Source organism: Geospiza fortis, unplaced genomic scaffold, assembly GCF_000277835.1.
Source record: "Geospiza fortis unplaced genomic scaffold, GeoFor_1.0 scaffold590, whole genome shotgun sequence".
Lineage (NCBI taxonomy): Eukaryota > Metazoa > Chordata > Aves > Passeriformes > Thraupidae > Geospiza > Geospiza fortis.
This window is the reverse complement of record NW_005054402.1, coordinates 2,260,499-2,281,946: the sequence shown is the minus strand read 5'-3', so window position 1 is coordinate 2,281,946 and position 21,448 is coordinate 2,260,499. Positions and strand designations below refer to the sequence as shown.

The following is a 21,448-nucleotide window of genomic DNA, read 5'->3' as shown; positions in this document are numbered from 1 at the left end:
GTTGATAATCACTAAAGAGCTGAAATCCACTAAGCTTGCTTAAGGTAACCACAGCTACGAGCGGCCCGGGTATTTGGACACTCTGAGCTATCTGGACAGGACTGCCTTGCTCGGGGGCAAAGCCAGCTCTGCAGGCAGGGGACCTTTGGATTTCTACTCTTCAAAGACGTACATTTCACCTAAACCAATATGGATTTCCACTCTGGAAAATTTCTACTCTGCCTCACTGGGAAAAGCCTCTTGGCTGGAGAGCAGTGCCCATCAGCAGCCTGGATGAAGGCTGCCCCTTTCCCCCTGCCCTGCTCAGGTGCCTCACCGACTGCGCGCAGAGGGGTGCCGCGGAACAGCTCGTAGAACTTGGACAGGTAGAGCACCATGCTGAGCTTGTCGGGCTCCCCAGCCGAGCCCAGCTCCTGGCCCGTGGTCACCGGGGGGATCCCGAACTCCCGCTCGGCCACGTCGAAGGCCAGCTGGTTGTTCCTCACCACATCCTCTTCGTTCAGGGCCTCGAAGTCGCTGTGGGGACAGACAGACAGAGCATCGCTCGTTCCCTGCTCCCCTCGGGAACGCACCGTGCTCCCGTGGCACAGCAGCAGCAGCATCTCACTGGGTCAAAGCTACAAGAGCCTCACACAAATCCCATTATTGCAAATACTAACTTTGCCAGAAATCCAATTTAAAAGCTTTTTCACTGAACTGGACCTTGATATGGTCCCACAAAAAATATTTTTATTTATTGGAGAGATGCAATTCTTCCTCATAAGTGCTAACAAACCTATTGTAAATCAAAGGTGACTCTGATGAAGGGGAGAGAGAACGATGCATCTGACTCCATCATCGGAAGGCTAAATAATTACTATACTATACTATGTACACTGTATCTAAACTGAATCTGCCATGTACTCCCTCTGCTCACAACTGCACAGAACTGCACTCATCTCTGATTCTCTCGTGACTGTCGCCTGACAGTCCAACACACACTTCTGGGCCTGACAGGCCAAGGGAACCAAACATCCTCACTTCGGGTAAAACAATCTCCATATTGCATTCTACTTCAGCACAACACAGGCACAGCAAGCGAGATAAGAATTGTGTTTTCCTTCTTCTCTGCTTGTCTCACAGCTTCTCTCTGTTCAGAAGACATGTGAATACCATACAAACCTTTTCCTTCTCCAAATACAGCTGAACTACTACAGACTTCATCCATTAGCAAGAGATTACTTAGGTTCAATTAGTTTTATAAATTATCAAAGCCAGGAGGAAGAAATTTAGGACAGCATTCTATGGAAGTAGCATATTATGTGTGTGCATACACATGCACAGGCACTACCTTTCCTTTTTTAATGTGTTACACGCACGGTTTGAGCAGGGACCTCCTGCCCAGGTCATAACTGAATTTAGCAGTGCACTAAGTAAGTGCATCACACATCTGGAACTCTGTTATCCACTCTCTGATCCATTTTCTATGAGACCTATTCTAAGACTCTGATCTTTTGAACAGCTTCCAAAATTCATGATTAAAATAAACATGTGAATAAATTACAAAGCTCCAGGCAGGGTAGTTTCTTTCTCCTCACAGTGGAATGTGAGTTTTTGAATTCCCAAAGAATTTCTCCTCTCACCCACCCACTGCCCATTTCTGGAGCTGGGAGCTGTCACTGGCAGCCACCTCTCCTGCCTGCCTAGCTTTCATCCAGCCAAGTCCTTCTGCAGGCTCATTGAATACAAGAAGCCAACAAGATCCAAACACAACATTAATTGAACAGCAGGAGGTCTGTTAGCTCAGGAAGATAAATTTATCGACCTTGTAGAGAGCAGTGTACAGAACGTGTTTTCCACAGGCAGCAAAGATTACTTTGCTTTCTGTATCCTCTCTCCCAAAAACATCCAGAATTCTAATTCTTTTAAACCAACCCAAGGCCAAAAAAAATTCCTATTCTTAAAATCTCAGCTCTTCCTCTGGCAAAACTGTACAAACAACCACTCTAGGTACCACACCTATTTTTTTCCAATTTATCACACCTCATAAAAAAGTTCAATCATTCCTTTCATTTATCCACAATAAAGGGAAGTTGACAGTAATTCATGTGTGACTCCTAAGGCTCTGTAGGAAGATAAGAGAATGCATGCACTGCATTTTGGAGACTGGTGAGAAGAGAGTCACCCCACTGACTGCATCCAGCAGTGCCAGCAATTGCTATTTCCTGACATCTGTTACACACTGACCTTCTTGTATCTAACTATGGGACATTACAAAACATTCAGATGCATGGAGTTGGGGCATGCAGCACTAGGACCCCAGAAACTGTGCCAAAAGGGGAATGCTGGCTTACACTATACCCCTAGGGCAGTTCATTTTCAAGGCCTTGCTTTGGCCACATGAAAGGACTCTGTGCTCTCCTGGACAGAGTTGTGCAAAACCTCCATCTCCACGGACCAACATTTCCCTCTTTGACTGTCACAGCAACCAGTACAACACATGGAGGATGGCTCCTTCAGGCTCACCCAGCATTTCTGTAACTCAGGATTGTGCTTCATGGTTGTGGTTTCAGACAGACACCAAAACCTGTCTCCAGGGATCTGGGAATGCAGCTCTACACATTCCCCCAGAACTGCAAATTTCATTTTAAATAGACACATGACTCCCACAACACGATAAATCATCGGGTTCAAAACCCTCCTAGCTCTTTGAAAGCACATCTATTTCATTCTAAACAGCGTGCAAGGACATACAGAAGAAACACAGCAAACCCAACCCACCCCTTCCCCCCTCCACACCTGGCCATGGTGTGCACTTCCTCACAGAAACCAGCCACAGAAGGGGACTGCAGAGTGTCAGGGCTGCTCTGGTCTTACACTGCACTTTGCAAATGCCTCAGCCGAGGAGGTCCCCAGCTGCCACTTACATGAGGTCAGGCCTGAAGCGATGGATGATGGCACACAGAGCAAGGCCACTCCTCCAGGAGCTGGTCAGGTCAGTGACATGGACGTTTCGGTATCCCTCCGTCTGCTTCTGGCACCACGTCAAAAGCTTGTTAGGCCGAATATCTGACTCTGCAGAAAGGGGAAAGCAAACCTTTCAGTCAGCTTCTGCATGCTCACAAGGCCACAAATGTTAAGCCACAGCAAACAGGAGATGCCACTTACCCTGTCTTGTGAGGTTCACTGATCTTCTAATGGAGCTCACTCTTTCAAGAGGACACTGCTGTAGCTCATTAGTAACATATAATTGTCTCACCTACAAGGAAAAGCAATCACCAGCATAACATCAGACAAAAAAACAGTTTTGTTTCCAGGTTAACTTTATCAGCAGCTGGTTCTAAATTCAGGAGTCTCCTGAAGATTTTGTTTACACACTCCTTGCAGCTCTATTTACCCTTGATAAAAAAAGAACTGATTTCACAAGCAAGCCTTTTAAGTACTGACCTGGTGAGGTCGAACACAGCTCGAGTTCAAGTTCGGGTATCTTGTTCCCGGGTCAATGGTGTACTGGTCAAAGTTCTTATTAATGTTTTCAGGGGTCGTCTGAGGTAAGAGTCGATAAATGCTCTCCCTTGGAGAGAAAAAAGATGCAAGATTTATGTATTAAAATAAATATTTATTTATAAGAGATCAGGGTTTTTTTGCAGCTGCCTAAACTTCATTTTGGCTCTGCCAGGACAAGTGTTACGGACCAAATGCATAATGCATCCATCCCATTCCTTATCCCCACTCAACGGAAGGATGCCAGACAGAAAAAGGATAAGACGGACACTTAGAGCTCATGCCCATATTTTCCTGAGGCAGGAAGTGAGCAAGAAAAAGGAGGAAAAAAAAAAAAAGAAGGTTACATCATCTAGTCATCTGGTTTTGCTTTAACATCTACTCAAGAAGTAACTTTTTTACCACATAATAGCACTAAATCCTGTCATCATGCAATTCCTATAACCACCACAGCTTTTTTTACTATGCTGCTCAATTTTCCATTTGGGATTAGGCCGTGTTTGAGTCATCCCACAGGCTTCTACCTTAAAAATTCTCAAAGTGCAGTAGTTAGTAAAGCTCCTGCTTGCATTCCCACAACCACGACTCTTCCTATTACGTATCTGCCCCAAAACAGCCTGGGCAGCTGTAGGAGAGCAGGGTGGCTGCCAGCAGGATCTAAGTCATCAACTTCAACCATTAGACCATGGTGACACCAAGACTGCTGCTGTACTTAGCAACAGATTTTCTTTCTCCAGTCAAAAAAAGTTTCTGGTGCAGCATTATAATAATTCTCCACATATTTATCAGCCTAAAGAGAGCACCACTACGCCAAAATGCAGAGTTAAAATCACACAGACCAACTCTGAAAGCTGTTACTGTTGAAGAATTTATTTAGACTCCTTTCAGGATTTTTTTTTCATTTTTATGATAAAAAAACAGGTGAGATGCCTGGAGGTTCGGGGTTTTTTGATACAAGGTCTCTTTGGTCTATTTCTTTAAGGATCACACTTTAGCGCCATAAATCAGTGATTTAAACCCTAATACTATTTCTCCTGGTAGCATTCTGGAATCCACTGCCTTGTAGCCCTGCTGGGGCTCTTTAAAAGGCTGGAAATGCTGGGGAGCAGAGCAGCACTCACCGTTCAGCCAGGATCTCCAGCGGGGGCTTCCCCTGCGCCCAGCCCCGCACCATCCACGCCGTGTCAAAGGCAGCCAAGAAGCCTCTTGCACAGCCAGTGCCCATCGGCCAGAAGGGCTGCAAGGAGCAGGTACACTTTAGTTCTCTGCATTTCTTAACCTCTTACTACAACAGCAACTTTCAATGTGAATTTGGAGTCCGGAGTTTCATACTGTCTTGGAAAAATAGCCCAGAAAGAGTCAAAATGCAACACAGGCAACACTTGCAGGTTTTAAACATGCCTCTCCTTTAAATCTTAGGCAGGGGAAGAAGATTACTTTTTTCACTTTTTTTTTAACTTCTATATCAGATTTTTTAGCCCCAAAAGATACAGGCTAAGAAAAAAAAAAAGACTCAAGAATTATTAAAGGAAAAAAAAAAAAGATGCACTTTTCACCTCTTAAATTTGCTTTGGACTGCTCTTTTCAAATGCCTCAGGCTGTCAGCATGAATTAAAAAAAACAAACTTGCAGCATACACCTTTCACTTCAGAAAGAAAAAAAAAGGGAACATACTAAGGCAAAGAGACTGCAATAATAATTTGGATCAAGTTTTTGTCTACGATGGAATTCAGTAAAATTATGCCATGCACCCAAGCTGAGGACACGGAGCTCACAGTTTTCAGACAGAAACACAACTTGCATAAAGCAAAATGGGATCTCAGCCACAGGCTGCCAGCCAAGCATTAGCTATGACAAACTATGGCATAATAAAGGAGAAAAGAAAAAAGGGGAAAAATCTATTCCAAACAAGGTACCACTGTTTCAGGACATTTAGAAGAGAACATTTTATTCTGGAGGCTAGATTGAATGGTTGGATTAAGGAAGTAAAGTGTAAAAAAACCCTGAAAATACTACTTGGAAGGCATTCCAAGATATACCTCAAGCAAACTATCTCCAACAAGAGCCACCAGGAGCTGATGTCTGTGCCTCTCTCTCACCAGCGCAGCGTTTTCAGATGCATACATGGAGGTAAAATCAAACATTGCTACATCTGGTTGGCCATAATGATTAATTGCAAAATCCAAGGAAGGCAGCTGGTAGTTGGTTGCAAAGTCAGCAGCTTCTCTGGCGTAGGACAGCAAATTGCTCTGGTTCACATTTTCCCCACAGAGCAGCAGCTCGGTATCAACGGAGTCCTGCAAGGAGAGAAGGATGTGGGATGAGACACTCCAATATCCTCTCTGAACTGGAATATTGCAGTCTCACAGCAGGACTGGGAGCCACACACCTCACAGCAACAAGAAACGAGTGACATTTGTAATTTCCAAAAAGCCAATGCACAAGCACAGGTACTGCCCCAAACAGAAACTTTCCTTGCCCACACTGAACGAGCAGCTTTGTTTGCAATAGAAAATTATAGCTCCTCCCAGTTCCTTGGTGATGTGATCTTTTCAGAACATTACTTCCCTCACATCAAAAGATGTCATCCACATCACTGCAATGCTTTTCTGCACTCGTGGACCCCCCATTTGAAACCACAGGAGAGCAGAAGTACTGATGCTGTGACATGAGGGACTCAGCCTCAAGGTTTGCCTCGACATCTCAGTAAGAACACCACACTCAAACCTGGACCGTAGCAGCTCTTCTGTTCATTTTTGGGCCAGGTTTTTCCTTGGGCAGAGTGGTAAAGGACCCTGCCTTTACAGGTCATCCTACTTAAAGGCAGTGATTATTAATGAGGCAGGTTCTATTTCCAGCCTAATCGTGGATGAGACCCCTAATCACAGATGATACCACAGAACCGCTATTAGCCCAGTTGCACCAGACACACTGGGGTGGTTGATTTTTTTTTCCACTCAGAGCTGAGTATGTCAGGAAAACAGCTCTGATGAGCCACAGCTGCTGCTCCTCTGCTCCAAACTCCCCACAGATCCCCTGGGACTGCCCTCACCTACAAACACTAGCCCCACAATCTCAGGGCCTACACATATCAGTAGTGATGAATCATCTTGAAAACATCTTAAACAGACATCCATGTATGGAAATAGACACAAAATCACTGAAAGGAAAGAGGATTTCAGAAAATTGCTTGAAATGAAAAATACACATTTGATATTAGTCCCTCCATTTCCAAGCTGTTATAACTTCAAGTGGGGTTGAAATAATCTAGTGAGCCTGCAAGAAACAGAACTCAATGTCACAGGTGATCTTTTACAGTACCATAAGTATGTTAAAAATGCCACGGGGCTTTTATTTACTTCCTTTATTTTATTTTGTGTTACTTGATGCATTTACTGTACAGTTGAAGTTACTTGCACTTAATAGAAAAGAAAAAGAAAAAAGAAAGAATAAAGAGGAAAAAAAATTGCCTATGTTTGAACAAAGCTTGAGGCCGATGAACTCTAGGAGGTAGAAGATGGTGGGTTTGATTTACCAAAACCCATTAACTACAGTTTAAGTTAGAATGCATAAAAACTTTATATAATATTTCCTCAACACCATCCCTTGCAAACTCTAGTGGCATTGCATTTAGACCAAGGGGTTTGACCCTTCCTCTCTCCCACCCTGGTTGGTCATGGACAGCAGCTCTGCCCTGGAAGCCCCTGGCCTCCAAAAGGGCAGGGAATCATGGCACTGAGCTGAGTGGTCCTATCAGAAAGCCAAAAGCCCTTCTGACAGTTCCCCACAAGTACTTCCTTCAGGAAATTACACTTGGCTGTTTTGGCACTGCTTTACTTTCCAAGAAAAATTGAACTCTTTTGGGTTTCCAGAAAGGGAAATTTAAGTGGTGCCATAACACTTCCTAGAAACAAAAGAAAATAAACCCTATATTTTACAGAAGAAGAAAAAAAAGAAGAAAGAAAAAAAATACCTCAAAATCACACATACCCCTGAAAGGTCAGGGCATCATGTTTATAGCCTTCTTCTATCATGTTTCACCCACTTTAGAGAATTTGCAATTTAACCTAGGGTAGGTTTTTACACTTCCTTACTTGCCTGATAAAACTGAATATAGCTGTGCTAAGTTCACCCTTAAATAACTGAGGTTTTTATTTTCTGCTGTGACAATCCCACCATGTATTTCCAAGGCAAGTCAAGATCCCATTTCAGCCAGTTTCAAAATTGATTAATTTAGGAAGTATTGTTTTCAGTTCTCTATTGAAACTTTGAGCTGACTGAAGGGAAAAAGCAAATCCTAAAAATGTCAGAGTAAGATCCAAGTGGCCTGAGCTTGAATGAAGTGATTAAGTCTATAAACACCCTGTCTAACATCCAGCAACGTTTATGCAGATGTTCACGCTTACTCTGTGCCAAGTAAATAAAATAGGGTTTAACCAGCATTTTTACATACGTTAATAATCACTCCTTTGTCCAGAAGACTCTGCTTTTTTGCTGTCATCACAAAATAATGCGTGCTGTCTTTGTAGTAAACGATATTCTCCAGGTCAATCCCTGAAAAGAGAGACAGACACATTTGTCACTGAACGCAGCGCCCTGCCCGTGTCATTCACCAACAGCGCGGGATTGATCCCGGCAGGTGCCTTTCCTTCTTGGGCTGCATCCCCTCTCCCAGCTGGGATGAAGGATTAGTGGGCAGAATGCTGTGAAACAAAACAAGAGAGGACAGTGGTCTCACCCCGTCACTACAGGACATGAAATAACACGATGCGGACACGCAGCTCTTCCAAGGCGAAAAGAGAATTTTTAATTTCTGACTCCAACATTTATAGATTTCCAAAAGTGACAGTGGATTGGAGGGGGACAGTGCCACCTCTCCAATGACACTGGACAAACCAACAGTCCATCAAATTTCTCCTCCTCCATAAAAGAATGCAAAACAGTAAATTATTTACATAAAGTGAATGAGAAAATTTGTTACAAGAATCAGAAGGCTTAGAAAAACTTAAAAAATCAGGGTGACATCACACAACAGCAGTTTTTCTCAGCACAGTTTAAAGTTATTCAGCATTCTTTCAGGGAACAGCTAGTTAACTACAGCATTAACAGCTCCTGAGGTAGAACTGGGTGCCAAGGGAGCAAAGTGTTTTTCAGGTTGCTAGGGCTCTGGCATTGGGTCTAACCAGGGGGTTTGGTTTCAATTACAATAGTAATTTTTTTAAAAATCAGCTGTAAATCAAGAATAGAGTTGATTGTACTGACAGTGAATGCAACTATCCTGAAACTCCTTTCCATTAAGATGTTTTTCACAGTTTTTATTTTTAGTATTTATGGCAGATTCTAGGTCTTCTCAGTTTATCAGCTCCACACATCAAAAAGCAAGAATGAACTCCTCCAAGAAGGGCAGAGACTTTTTCAAAGGGTTTAAGCTGTTCAGCATGTGAACAGATAGAAACAAAATAAATCATGTCTTAAGGGAAAATCTCTGGGCCCTGAAAATGCTCTTCCAAATTTGTTCAACATAGCAGACATTTTTGCAGTTGAGAAAAATTTAAACACTAAAACAAGCCATGATGTGGCAGCACCCAAGCTAAAAAATTATCCCACTGTACCATAAATGGACACCTCCATCTGCAAGCTTCTGACATCAACAATATTTTATCACTTGGAAATTTTTTACACAGATTATTCAAAACTGATGTTACCAGTAACAAGAGGGTGGCCTGGCACATAGAGTTCCCCTGCTGCCTCTTGTATTTGGTAGTGGAAAAAATGAGGATGCACTCACCCGTTTCCTCCTTCAGATCCTGGAAGAACTTCTGATTGAAGATGAAAGCAACCCCACTGATTTCTTCTACCTTGGCTTCTGCAGTTGTATTTCTGTTTATAAAATTGGCAGTGATTGCTATAGCCAGCTTTCCACGAAATTCCTTCCTCCTGAAGCCTGCGGAGCAAAGACAGGAATTAAAACCACTGCAAATTTCAGACTGGACTTTCAAGGAGGGTCAGCTCAAGGCAGCTCAATGTCTTTCCTACACTTCATCAAACAACATGCCATCAGTAGATTCCACCGTGGCTCCAAAATTCCTTTGAATGTAAAGAGTCTTTTCTCCCCATTTTCAGCTGCAAAACTAGAGCTGCACTGCATTCAAGATAAAGTCTCATTGAAAAATGGTTGGGTGGGGAACTAAGGGAAGAACTTCAGGAAAAACTATGACTAAAGAAAAACGTGGAAAAAATTTTTTTACATGTCTGGGAGTATAACAGGTCAATTTCAGTGGAGGAGGACATTTTTAACATGCTAAATGGCAAGTTAGGTATCTCTTATATAGGTAGTAAACAGCTCCTGAAAAAAATATGCAAGAGATCAGCAGTCAAAAAAGCAGCAGAGAATGATGTGAAAAATAGAAACCTACACACTACTAGCTAATGAGATTTTCCACAGGTATTTGGAATTGAAAAATATTCACTGGGTTAACTGTTATATTACCAAGATGAGACCAACTGAGAAGCTCCTTGCTCCATCTTTGCTTTCACTTTTCACTGATAAAAAGCCCCCTGAGCCACAATCTTGCAATCACACATTGAAGTTTTTCCATCTGTAACTAAATTATGAAGTAGGACAGAGGATCCTTAGTGTATTTTTGGTCCACTGCAGATGACATCATATGAATATGTTATTTTATAGCAAGAAATAAATTGGTTATGGATTTTTGTCTCTGTGCTTCTTGATAAGCTCTCATTATTTCATTGGGATAGATCTGATAAGACAACACCAGCTTCTGTACATATCTTCAGTGCACCAATCACTCCCCTAGATGCTGGTATGATGATAAACACTAACCTCTTGATAGAGTCTGCAGGTGAGGTAAGAATAATTAGGTTTTGATGGTACCTGACTATTTAAACAGTGTTTTATGGGGAGCAGCCAGACAACAGTGTAGGGACATTTCCAGTACAGCATTATAAGGAATTAACTGTAAGCACATTGTAGTTGGCAGATAAAAGAATACGCAGTCAAACTATGAAGCCAATTAAAAAAAAAGGAAAAAGTGTACTTAGAGAATGGAAACTAGCTTGGATATAATTAGAGTTAAAAGGGAAATACATAATTAAGTAAAAGGTTTGCTCCTGTGATGCAGGAGCAGCTTAGCCAGTGTCTCTCTAAGAAACACAGCTAAGGTGGTCTGAATTTTCAGCAGCGACTCAAGTTCAAGAAACATTTACACCCTCTACTCCCACAAACCTTAGAGCTATTTATTACCTTTTGCTATTGTTTCTAAAGGAGTTGCTTTTGAAGTTCAGACTCATTTACAAAGAAGCAAAGCCTCTGTTGCCTTCATTAAATACCTGGCAGTCACCTTTTGGTCATGAGTTCAAGCACACAGGGCAAATTCACAGCACAACAGCAAAGACTATGCCATTCCTGACCTATATCTTGTCAGCTTCCTTCAAGTTAAATCATCATATAATTACTTAACCTTGAAGCAAGCCCAATGGCACCACAATGCACTCTGTAGGCAGTGCAAATACACAGAGCTCAGAAGCAGTAATGACATTAAATGTCTTTTACTTTGAGCTATGACTTAACAACAAAACCAAAAGGTACCACATAAAATAACAGCTTTCACAGACTTCTGTAGATTGAAAAGTAACCTGCTGCTTTGTTTCTTTCTTTGCTCTGACTTTCAGATCTTTCAAGGTACCCTACAGACCAGTAGCAAGGCTAAAAACACACATTCACCCACCTTCCAATGTGTTCCTGCGGCCATCTGCACCAATGATAACATCAAATTCATACTCTGACAAAGGGTGATCCATGGGGAGAAACTCAGCTCTCCAACCCATCTCTGAAAACACAGATAATATTTATTAATTCTTCAGTATTACAACAGAGAAGTGATTTCAGAGTCTGAGGAAAGGGCACTGAGATAAAGGGAGCATTTCTCATTGTCTGGATCACCCAATGCAGTAGCTTCCTCAGAGCCACATCACGAGAAGAAGCTCAAGCACTTGATTCTCACAGAAATAACCCCCCAGTCACCTTACAGGGTAGTACATACATGTGGTTACTGCAAGGAAGAACTGGCTACTAAAAGAGCAAAAATAGCATTCCATCATCAGTGCTTTTGTCTTCTACATAGAAATTAAATGGAAGCATATTCACAAAGCTAAATTCATTCTTTTTACAAAGCTGATTATGTGAAAGTGTTTGTACTGTCCATGTTTTAAAATTATATATACTTTACTTCAACTAATATACTTGTTCTGCTGTCACTATGTGACCCTTTGAAGAGATACCACAGAGGTTTAATTAAAAATTTTAAAATATTTTAGTGATACTACATCCAAAAAACTAATATTTAATAAAAATTAGAGAACTAGAAATCTTTTTCTATTGTTTAAAAATCTTGCATAAGAATGCTGATAAGACTGTGTGTGCCAGTGGGAGTTATATCAAATGTGAATGCAAAAACAAGGTCCTGGGCACTTCATCCATCCTCAATATTTATATTATCAAGATCCTGAGAAGCCACACCAGACTCCCTACAAAGCCTCAAACACATGCCAGAAGGCATAGTGCAAAACCAGAGCTTCTCAGCCTGGGTTGTGTTTTAAGATTTATCAGTCACACTGATACTTATCACACCTGTAACTGCACAGAACAAGGCTGCCTGAGTGAGAAAGGCAAAAAACTCTTTATTTCTGTAAACAGTGTTTGACTGCCTTGTACAACTTCATGTAACACCTGGCAAAAAAAGAAGTTGCTGTGAATAGAATGTATTATGATAAATAATACTTTGGTTTTCTTGATCTTCAGGAGGCTCCAGGACTTTCACGAATTCCAGGTTCACGTGAATTTCCACTCCAAGGATAAGTGCAACTTTGAAGAGGATGAGTTGAAGCTGTCGAATACCTGTGGAGAGCAAGTGACAAAGATGAGTTTGATAAGTAAGCAACTCCAGCTGCCACCAGCCTGCTAGAGAACTGAAATTCATTGTTAACACAAGTGTGTAGCATTTCTATTTCCTATACTGTAATGAATGCAAACACAGCAACCACCAAAGGATGTTGTTCTCTTCCACCTCCTTTTCCTCTTACAGCACAATCTTGTTGGCAAAACTCATTTGAGTTTCTTAGAATGATTTTGTAGAGGTTTGCCTCTTGATATTTAAAAGATCTGCTAACCAGCGTATTCTAGAATACAAAATTTTACAGCATATTTCCCTGAAAATAGTCCACTCTTATTTGTGTCTACCTTCAACATACTGGAATAAATACCAATATTCTTCATACCTCATAATCAAAACGTGTTGTTTAACCATACCTGACTAACAAGAAAATCTGCTCCATAAGACTGTAACTTGTTCTATTTCCACCTTGCTTAAACAAGACCATTTTTCTTCCTCCCTATGTGCACACATGCACTGGCACATGGTTAATGCAGATGAACTTTCCGCCAAACCAAGAATGTCTCCACTAATCTTTTGATCCGGGTAACCCCTTATCCAAACAGTGCCCATGCCCTCAGATACTTACTGATGTGATCAATAGATCCTGCACAGAACTTGCCATAAAATTTCTTTGCTCCCAGTCCCCGAAGGTCGTGGATGGTAAAGGGCCAGAGATGCAGCACATTGTTCCTGGAGAAAGTGTCCCGCTTCTCCACAACGACAACCTTGGCTCCCAGGAAGGCAAGTTCTATGGCAGTCCGCAGGCCACAGGGGCCACCTCCAATAATTAAACACTGGCAGAGAAAAGGAGGGGTGTGACACAGGGTTTTGTATTACTTCCACACAGTTCCCAACTTACTCTGTTGGTATGACTTGAAATACAACTGGACTTGCACTACTGAGAGCACAAACAAGTAATTTACTTAAATCAATGGAATTTTTCTTGCATGTGGCGTTCAGCCTATGTAAAAAAGAGGATAAACTGTGCTTAATGCAGACACAAAAGCATCTGATGAAGAGAAGTAAGAGAAAAAACAAGAGCAAAAAGCAGAACATTTTTGAGCATCTGCTTGCACATTTCTAACCCTCATTTAACGTTTCTCAAGTGCTTGCAGCTGTTTCTCAACAGCATTACAGTTGTGTAAAAGGGAGGGGAGAGGAAATAAGTGGTCTTAGTGTAGGCTTTTTTTATTTTAAAGAGGAAATGGGTGTACATTTACTAGATTTGTTGAACAAACCTACGATAAGCCAGTAGCCTTACACTATTAGCTACTCTTTTTCAAGTGAGGGTGGATGTAACAGCCTGGCTCACCTACTGATGTAAGGAGGACATGCCAAGGGCACTCAGCAGACTTGCCCTCCTCTGCCAGGGCTGGGGAACTCATCGTGTCCTATTCCACTTCACCCAGTGCTAAACATCCTCACTTTCAGGAAAATCACAATTCAGAAGCTTAAGTCTACGTTTGGGCACCCTTGGAAGAATCTCTTCCAAAACAATTACAGAGGATTCCTGCCCAAATTTTAGTTGACAGCTGTAATTTCTCACAGACCAACAAGGAAAGGATTTCCAGAAAGCAAACTAATTAAACCCCAAGCATATCTAGTGCTTACATTTCCTTGACTGATTACTAAAAACTGATTAGAAACAATCTTATAGCTGGACAATGCTGTTGTTCCGTATCTCCTACGAACCCCTTCCACTCCTCCAAATCCCCCCAGATATCACAAAATCCCTGCTGTGAGTTCCAGCTGTGCCGTGGCTGGAGCTGGGACAGCTAAGGTGGGTCTGGGAGGATGGGAGAGCTGCAGCACAGCCAAGCTGGGCCATGCTGCCAGTCCAAGACCTTTGTGTCAGAGGCCAGACACGCTGCTGTGTGTCCCACACACAGAGGCAGGCACTGACTGCAGTTTCAAAGCAAGCACGGGCTCTGTCTGCAGGCTCGCTGGATTCCAGTCTGGTTCCCATTACATTGCAATTGCAGAAAGTAGAGTCATTTATTTATTTTGGTTTGGTCATCATTTGTTTTCAGATCTAACAACTTGAGCAAAAAGTATCTGGTGCTGACTTCTGTCCAACCCAAATCACAGAAGTGCAAAAATGTCTTTTTTCAATTTAATAAATAATTCTAATAAATTCCCATTGAAAGAAAAACTCCTGTGAGGTGCTTTGGCTTCCCTTTAGGCAAGTGTTTTGTTAACCAGAGATATTAAAGTTAGGCTGTTGCCTTAGCCACTTGGCTTTGTTCCTTTTAAAAGAACATTTAATTCACAATTTCAGAAGAACACTCCTCACTGCATGATGAATATTAAAAAAAAAAAAAAATCAACAGATGTAACAATATAAAGGAAGAATAATAGAGGGCACACATAGCCTAGCTGAAGAGCATCACTGCTGGATCTGGGTCAGACTTTTTGCACATGCTTCTTGTGATTAGCATGGGAACTCTGAGCTCTGACAAGTGAGTGACTCAACTGAGCCTTCACAGCTTCCAGTCATGTTGAGCAGGCAGTCAGAAACATTCTACAAAGCAAGCCCATACATGGTCTGATAAGGTGAGGCCGGTTTTTTTCACTTACAAGCTGTATTATACATAAATAAATGCAACTTTAAAGAAAATAAAAAATAAAAAGAAACAGCAGTCTTTGGAGATTTAGTCATAGCAGACCCTGCCAAGTAACAAAACCCGCACAGAAAACCCTTCATTCCTCCTGGTGCTTTGCAACACACTATGTTAGCATTTTAAGGAGGATTCTGCCCTCTTCCCTCCTCCTATCACATTGACAAAGTATCTTCATAATTGCATAGAGACACCATGAAAAATGGTTGTATGTTTGCCACCACCCGTGGTTACCTCCAGAAACACATTTATCTACATCTCAGAGCTATTTGTTCTAAGATTTATTGAGGACGCTTCCTGCTGGTGTAGAATTTACTCTTGGCACTTCCTCATCTAATTTTGAAACTTCTGGGGTCAAAACCAGTACAAAATCCTTGCAAGAGTAATTCCTACTACATTTGTGTTCCTAACTTTATTAAGCAAGGGAAGGGCCCATGCCACTCCCTGGCGGTCTGCTTGCCAACAGACTCCCAGAAGAAACCTTCCTGCAGCCAGACTAGAAGGAACTTGGAATGGCATCCTATTTTCCCCTCCTGTTATCCCAGTCTCCTGGCTCGTCAGGGCCCGCTTTTGGAACTAATTTCTTGCAATGTAACACAAATCATGACAGCTGGCATCACACTGGGAGTCTCAAACAATCAATCCTGAACGAACAAATGCCAAGGGCTTCTTGACATCCCCATCACCATTAACACATCAACTGCCTTTTAACAGTGCCAGATCATCCCCCACAAAGCTAAAGGACAACTTGACTTTTCAAAGCATCTCCCACAAATTATCCCAAGTAACAGTTGCTGAAAAGAACAAAGAGCTTTTGCATATTTCTTGTTCAAGCTGGAAACGAAGGGAGAAAGTCTTGTTTAGTTTCATAGGGCAGCTTATGAAAGAATAAGATCATGACCAGACTTCTGTGACCTGCCTGAAGAATCAGTAACATGTTGGATGTTACATCTTGTTTTACTACTGAGATAATAATACTGAGAGAAGACATTTTTCTTGGTGAAAACCTCCTAGTGCAAATGGCTGATCTTCTCCCTGCAGATGTGCATGAATATTTTCTGTCAAAAGAGAAGCTTCATTGAATTTAACATATTTCCCAAGAACAGCACCTATGTTAAGGCAAAATTACAGAAAGAATATGGGTTACAAAATTCCCACTGAATGAAACTAATGTAAGTTTCCAGGCAAATAATAATTGCCTAGTGACTAACTTAGGACTATTTCAGTTTAAATTCATACTTAATAAGTAAAGCATGGACATTTTTGCACTTCACAATAAAACACTAATAAGCCCATGCATATTTTATAAAAGTTGTTTATCCAAGTTGCTGAGTAAATAGTCTGTTTCTATGATACTGTTAAAAAGTATTGTACTCTTCCCTAAAAGATGATTGTTTCTGTATAAATCTTGTCCCACACTACAACCAAGCGCAGTACACAATGCATTATTTATCTTCAGACAGAAATGGAACAGAACTTCACTGATTTCTTTCTTGTGCAATTTAAATGTATCAGAAATTTTCACTTATATTTACTAATATAAATACACACAGCATGTGGTAAGCTTGATTCCACTCAAGGGTCAGTCTGACTCTAAAAGATGCTGCTTTCTCTCTCTATGTTTAGGAATAGCAGTGCCTTGAAAATCTCCAGGAAATATTCCCAGTGCTGAGCTAAATGGCAGAACAAGTCACCCCTCCAATAGCAGAATGTCTTCTGTGCCAGGCACAGGATTCTGATATGATCTCCTGTAGACAATGTACAAATATATGACTCAAAATAGGAGGGAAGGGAGAGGGATACAATAGAGGCCTCTTGCAATCCCTCCTTTCCCCTGCTATTAAATCAGCAGCCTGTGAATCCAGGCACCTGCATCCCCTTGTGGAAAAACCATATGCAGTTAAACAGCTGAACACCACCGTTGTGTTTAACAAAAAACACCCAAACAAACAAACAACAAACCAAAAAAAACCCAAACCAACAAACAAAAAATCACCACAACACCAACAAAAACTAGAAAAAAACCTTACCTCAAAATAACACTCCACAATAACCTAGTCACAAAAATCTCATCCACTATAACTGAAAGGCTGAATCTATTCATTGACCTTGAAAAATTAAAAAAAACATTAGCTCTCAGCATTTAGATGCTCAAGGAATCTACCAGTTGGTAGTAGCATGGGGGTGGGAGATGCAACAAACAGCATCTCTTGGCATAGCTAAGAGCAGACAAATCCTGTTGTGGCCCAGGGCATTATCCCACTGCTGTCATCCCACTCTAAACCCCTCACTCCTCTCCTGCCCAAGGTACCCAAGTATTAAATTCATCTTGGAAAATAAGGGGGTGTTAAATGATGATCCACTCCCCGTATGTCCTTGGGATGAAGACAGAAGCTTCAATAACTCCAGGAATCCAAGATTTCCTCATTTCTGCCTTTCAGCTGTTTTGGAGGTGGAAAAAAGGGGATTATTTTTAGCCTCCAGCTCCACAACAGCTGGACAGACACAGGCACACCCTTCGTTGTCTAATGGCATGCCAAGCCAGAAGCATCACTGCTACTCTCCAGTGGAAATGGTGAAAAAACAGCAAAACCCATCTGCCCAAGTTACTGAACTGCCTTTAGCCAAACCATCAGATGGAAGTTGAACTACAGGCATGGATCATGCTCCCAGAAAGGAGCAGAAAGGGGTGGCTTTCCCCACAAGACTCAAAGCCCCCTGATCCTCACAACCACAGGCGTCCTCAGCAGCTGTGGGCCTCCCCACCCAGTGACAGGAGGCTCTGCCTGTAGGACACAGAGGGACAGTTGTTGGGAAGGATGAAAGTTTGACAAGAAAGTCTCACAGATACGTATGTTTAGCAGAAAGATTTTTAAATGTAGAGTCTGATGAAAGAATAGAGATGAAAGCAAGTTTTGATATAGAAGAAAATAATTGCTCAGCCAGTCTTACTGGCTAACCAAGGAGGCAAAGGGTCTGTTTGTTAGTTAGAAGGGGTTTTTATGACTTAGAAAGGATAAACCCACCTCAAACAAGATGTTTTTACCAAGCAGAAAGATAGCACAGGCACACAAGGCAGCAAATGTTGCAGTAGAAAAAAGGTCTCAGAATTTTCCACTGCAAGAAAACTGAGAAGCATCTTCTACCTTGAACCGTAATGTACTGACTTTTAGTGATTGGAGAATAGTGACATGAATATGGTAATTATAGTAGTTATGATAGGCTATAGATAATAGTTAAGGTATAGATTGGTTCTACTGTATTAAGATGCTCAGCAAAGAAAAATATAGAATGCATTGTAACCAAAACCAAGGGTGCAGCTGGAGCTCACAGCTGTAGGCACAGGCTCTGCCACCCGTGACCCCGGACTGCTGTAACCTCTTGGATGGAATAAACTGCATTTTGGGGAGCCCCTGGAGTCCCGCATCCCTCATTTTGGCTCTTACAGACAGTGCTTTGCTCTTCCATGGCAAACATTCATTTCCATAGTCAGCAGGTCTGGCACCATGAGAGAAGATAACTCTCACACCAGCCCAGGCCTTTGTGCAACACCCAGAGTGACAGGGGTGCACCAAGGACTAATTTGGCTGATTCCAGAGGGACACATCCTACATGGATTTGGACAAATGCTTATTGGTGATGGGGCTTAATGTGCTGCAACACGCGACAGGCACGAAACAACACATTTTCTGGAACAGCGGCGCCCGTTCCCCTGGAAAGGCTCCAGACAAAAACAGCTGCATAAGCGGCTAAGGCAGAGGCCACCAGGAGCTTTCTCCACCACGATGCTTTCCAGGCCATCCCCTTTATTAGATATGAAAATGCTTCTGGCAAAAATAGGACTGCTCAGCGGGACATTCCTGAGTTACTGACTTACAGTTCATCTCCCATTTGCAGCCCCAGATTTTAGCACATAAATCCACTGACAGCCACCAGATACAACACTGCAGCCAAATGCACCCTGAACCCACCGAACAATCAATTTAAAGCTTGAAACATCATCATGGAAGACACTGAAAAATGAAAATCTATATGCCACTTCAGACAACATTAAAAATGTCACAGGCTGAAGCTTTATTTTTAATAAAAATCAATTCTTCCATCTTCTCCCCCAAGAAAGGGGGAGAGAAGGCCTAGGAGTAATTAAACTTGACTACAAAGATTATGTAATCTTTAAAAGTGTTTTTTTTCTCTGTTGTGCTGTTTTATGAGCTCCTTATAGAATTAGCAAGGTTAAAAAATATGTCATTTGACAAAAATAATATTCACTCAGATGTATTTTAATGAGAAATCCTAACTCTCCAAAGGGTTAAGTGGACACTTCTTAAACACACTACAGATAGGTCTAAAAATCTACCTTAAAATACTATTAAGACTAGTTGGATCTTGCTGAACAGGCATTTTTGGAGAGTGAACACCACATAAATACCACTGCTGGGGAAGTTCAGAGGTACCTGGGAACAGCAAGGCTCACGCACCCCTAATTGCAACAAAACTTTGCGTTGATGCATGAATTCAATGCCTCACTAGGAGTCCACTTCTGCTTTAAACCCCTCCAGTATCTTACCCTTTGTAGTCCCAGCTGAGTACCTCAGAAATGTGCAGTTTTGTCCTCTCCCAGATCAGTGATTGGCATAAATGGAGCCACAGCTTTATTTTATTTTCCCCTCTAAGAGTGTACCATGGATCTGAGGCCATCCAACCCAGGGTGACTTTGGCCACAGCTCTTTCCCAGCCCCGTGCCCAGCAGCTGCTGCACTCGCAGCTGGACGCAGCACAATCCAGGGATCAGAGGATCTATCTTTACTGCCCTCCTGTTTTATTGAGTCAAAATGCCAGAAGTGAAACATTAGTACATTTATTGCATTCATCTGGCTCATCTTTACTGGGATTTTTTTCTCTTTTTTGGAAGATAAGCTTCAGCACGGAAAAAAGTACGTGCCTTCATTTTTCCTGGAGGTATTTGGACACACTTGTCCATCCATCCTCTCTGTCACATGGATATATGTACTAATATTAGACCTGTGTATTAAAAAAAAAAAAGCTCTTTCCATAGTTTGAAATTAAAACAATGGCATGAACAACGTCTGTAACTCATATTCTGCTATGCCACACATTAAAGAGGGGCTGTGTGCACTCATGGTGTTAGAAAGTCAAGAGTGCCTTCCATGATGCATCAGAGCTGCCAGGACTTTGGAGCTTTTCTGAAGAAATCAGGTGGCATTTGTTTTATTTAAATCTGGTGACTTGATCTCAGATCTTTTAGAAGAATATGCAAAAATACTTCTTGAAAAAATTGCAACTGACAGTCATAATACAGCAAGCATGCCTGGAAACTTTCCGTTGCCCTGCACCAGTTACAGTTATCCAGAAATCCTAGACATTACTAACAAAAAAATGTTACACTCACTTCAGTAAACATATCCACCAGAAACCTGGCAAGCGCTTTAATCCAAAAATCTCCTCAAAAAAAGCACAAAATAAGCCCTCCAACATCCTTTGGAATTAAGTGTGTTTGCTGTTTTCTTACCCGCCTTTCATTGTAATCAAAACACAGGGAAGAAAAAAAGAACAAGCCCACACCCAAAATCCAGAAGAGATTGCTTTCTTTTCTTTTTTTGGCCAGCTGCTTAAACAATCAAAACGAAAACAAGATAAACCTTGCAGAAAGAATGTTGCCTGACTATCCCAGCCATGAACATGGCTGGCAGCATGTAAGTACCTGGCCTGTCACACTGAGATAGTGCTCTGAGGCTACACTAAAAACTTAGCAAAAAAAAAAAAAAAAACAAAACTACAAAACAAAGAATTCATCCAGAAATAAAAACTGATGGAGAGAGATAAAGGCATCAAGAGCCTCACCTCTGAGCATAGCAGAGACCAAGCCATGAGTCTGGGGAGCTTTGTGAGCAGTGACAGAGAGAAAATGGTTAATCCCCCTCCATGGTTTCCAGGGGCAGGGGCTTTGCTGGGCAGCCAGCAAAGGAGGGAAGGATTTCTCATGCTCTATGGCATCTAAAGCATGCAGGCAGGTTGGTCAACAAGCATAGCTTGATTTCAGCAAGAGCCTGGTAACATGCTTTAAAAATACACCCCTGCTGCTCCAGTCTGGCCCATCTACAGAGAAACCTGGAACTTTTAACCAAACATCACAACAACCTAATAAACGAGCTGAGCTTCCACTTGGAAATTGGCTTTTTCAACTAAGTGGGGCGTTAACTTACTTTGAGGGTATCTCACAGAATATTTTAAAATACATTCTAAAATTAACTTTTCTGTTAAGTGAATTGTTAACCAACACCCATTTAAGACATGGCTTTTGGAAGCCAGTCCTGAGTAAATGAGCTCATATAGATATAGACATCAAATCTGAGTCAGAATCCACATCTTTAA

The 21,448-nt window shown here is 41.7% G+C and overlaps 1 protein-coding gene across 7 annotated transcripts in view; it reads right to left on the bottom strand.

The window, feature by feature from the left end:
• The window catches only part of MICAL2 (microtubule associated monooxygenase, calponin and LIM domain containing 2), a 55,381-nt gene that overhangs the window by 22,478 nt on the left and 11,455 nt on the right, over positions 1-21,448 (bottom strand). For all 7 annotated transcript variants that reach the window (XM_031061188.1, XM_031061185.1, XM_031061189.1 and 4 more), the window contains exons 2-12: positions 13,024-13,231; positions 12,284-12,400; positions 11,232-11,333; positions 9,272-9,427; positions 7,937-8,037; positions 5,523-5,780; positions 4,605-4,720; positions 3,427-3,553; positions 3,148-3,238; positions 2,907-3,054; positions 317-516 (exon numbers count right to left, since the gene is read on the bottom strand). In XM_031061188.1, coding sequence (XP_030917048.1) covers positions 317-516; positions 2,907-3,054; positions 3,148-3,238; positions 3,427-3,553; positions 4,605-4,720; positions 5,523-5,780; positions 7,937-8,037; positions 9,272-9,427; positions 11,232-11,333; positions 12,284-12,400; positions 13,024-13,231 — 1,624 coding nt within the window. The remainder of the gene's footprint in view (positions 1-316; positions 517-2,906; positions 3,055-3,147; positions 3,239-3,426; positions 3,554-4,604; positions 4,721-5,522; positions 5,781-7,936; positions 8,038-9,271; positions 9,428-11,231; positions 11,334-12,283; positions 12,401-13,023; positions 13,232-21,448) is intronic.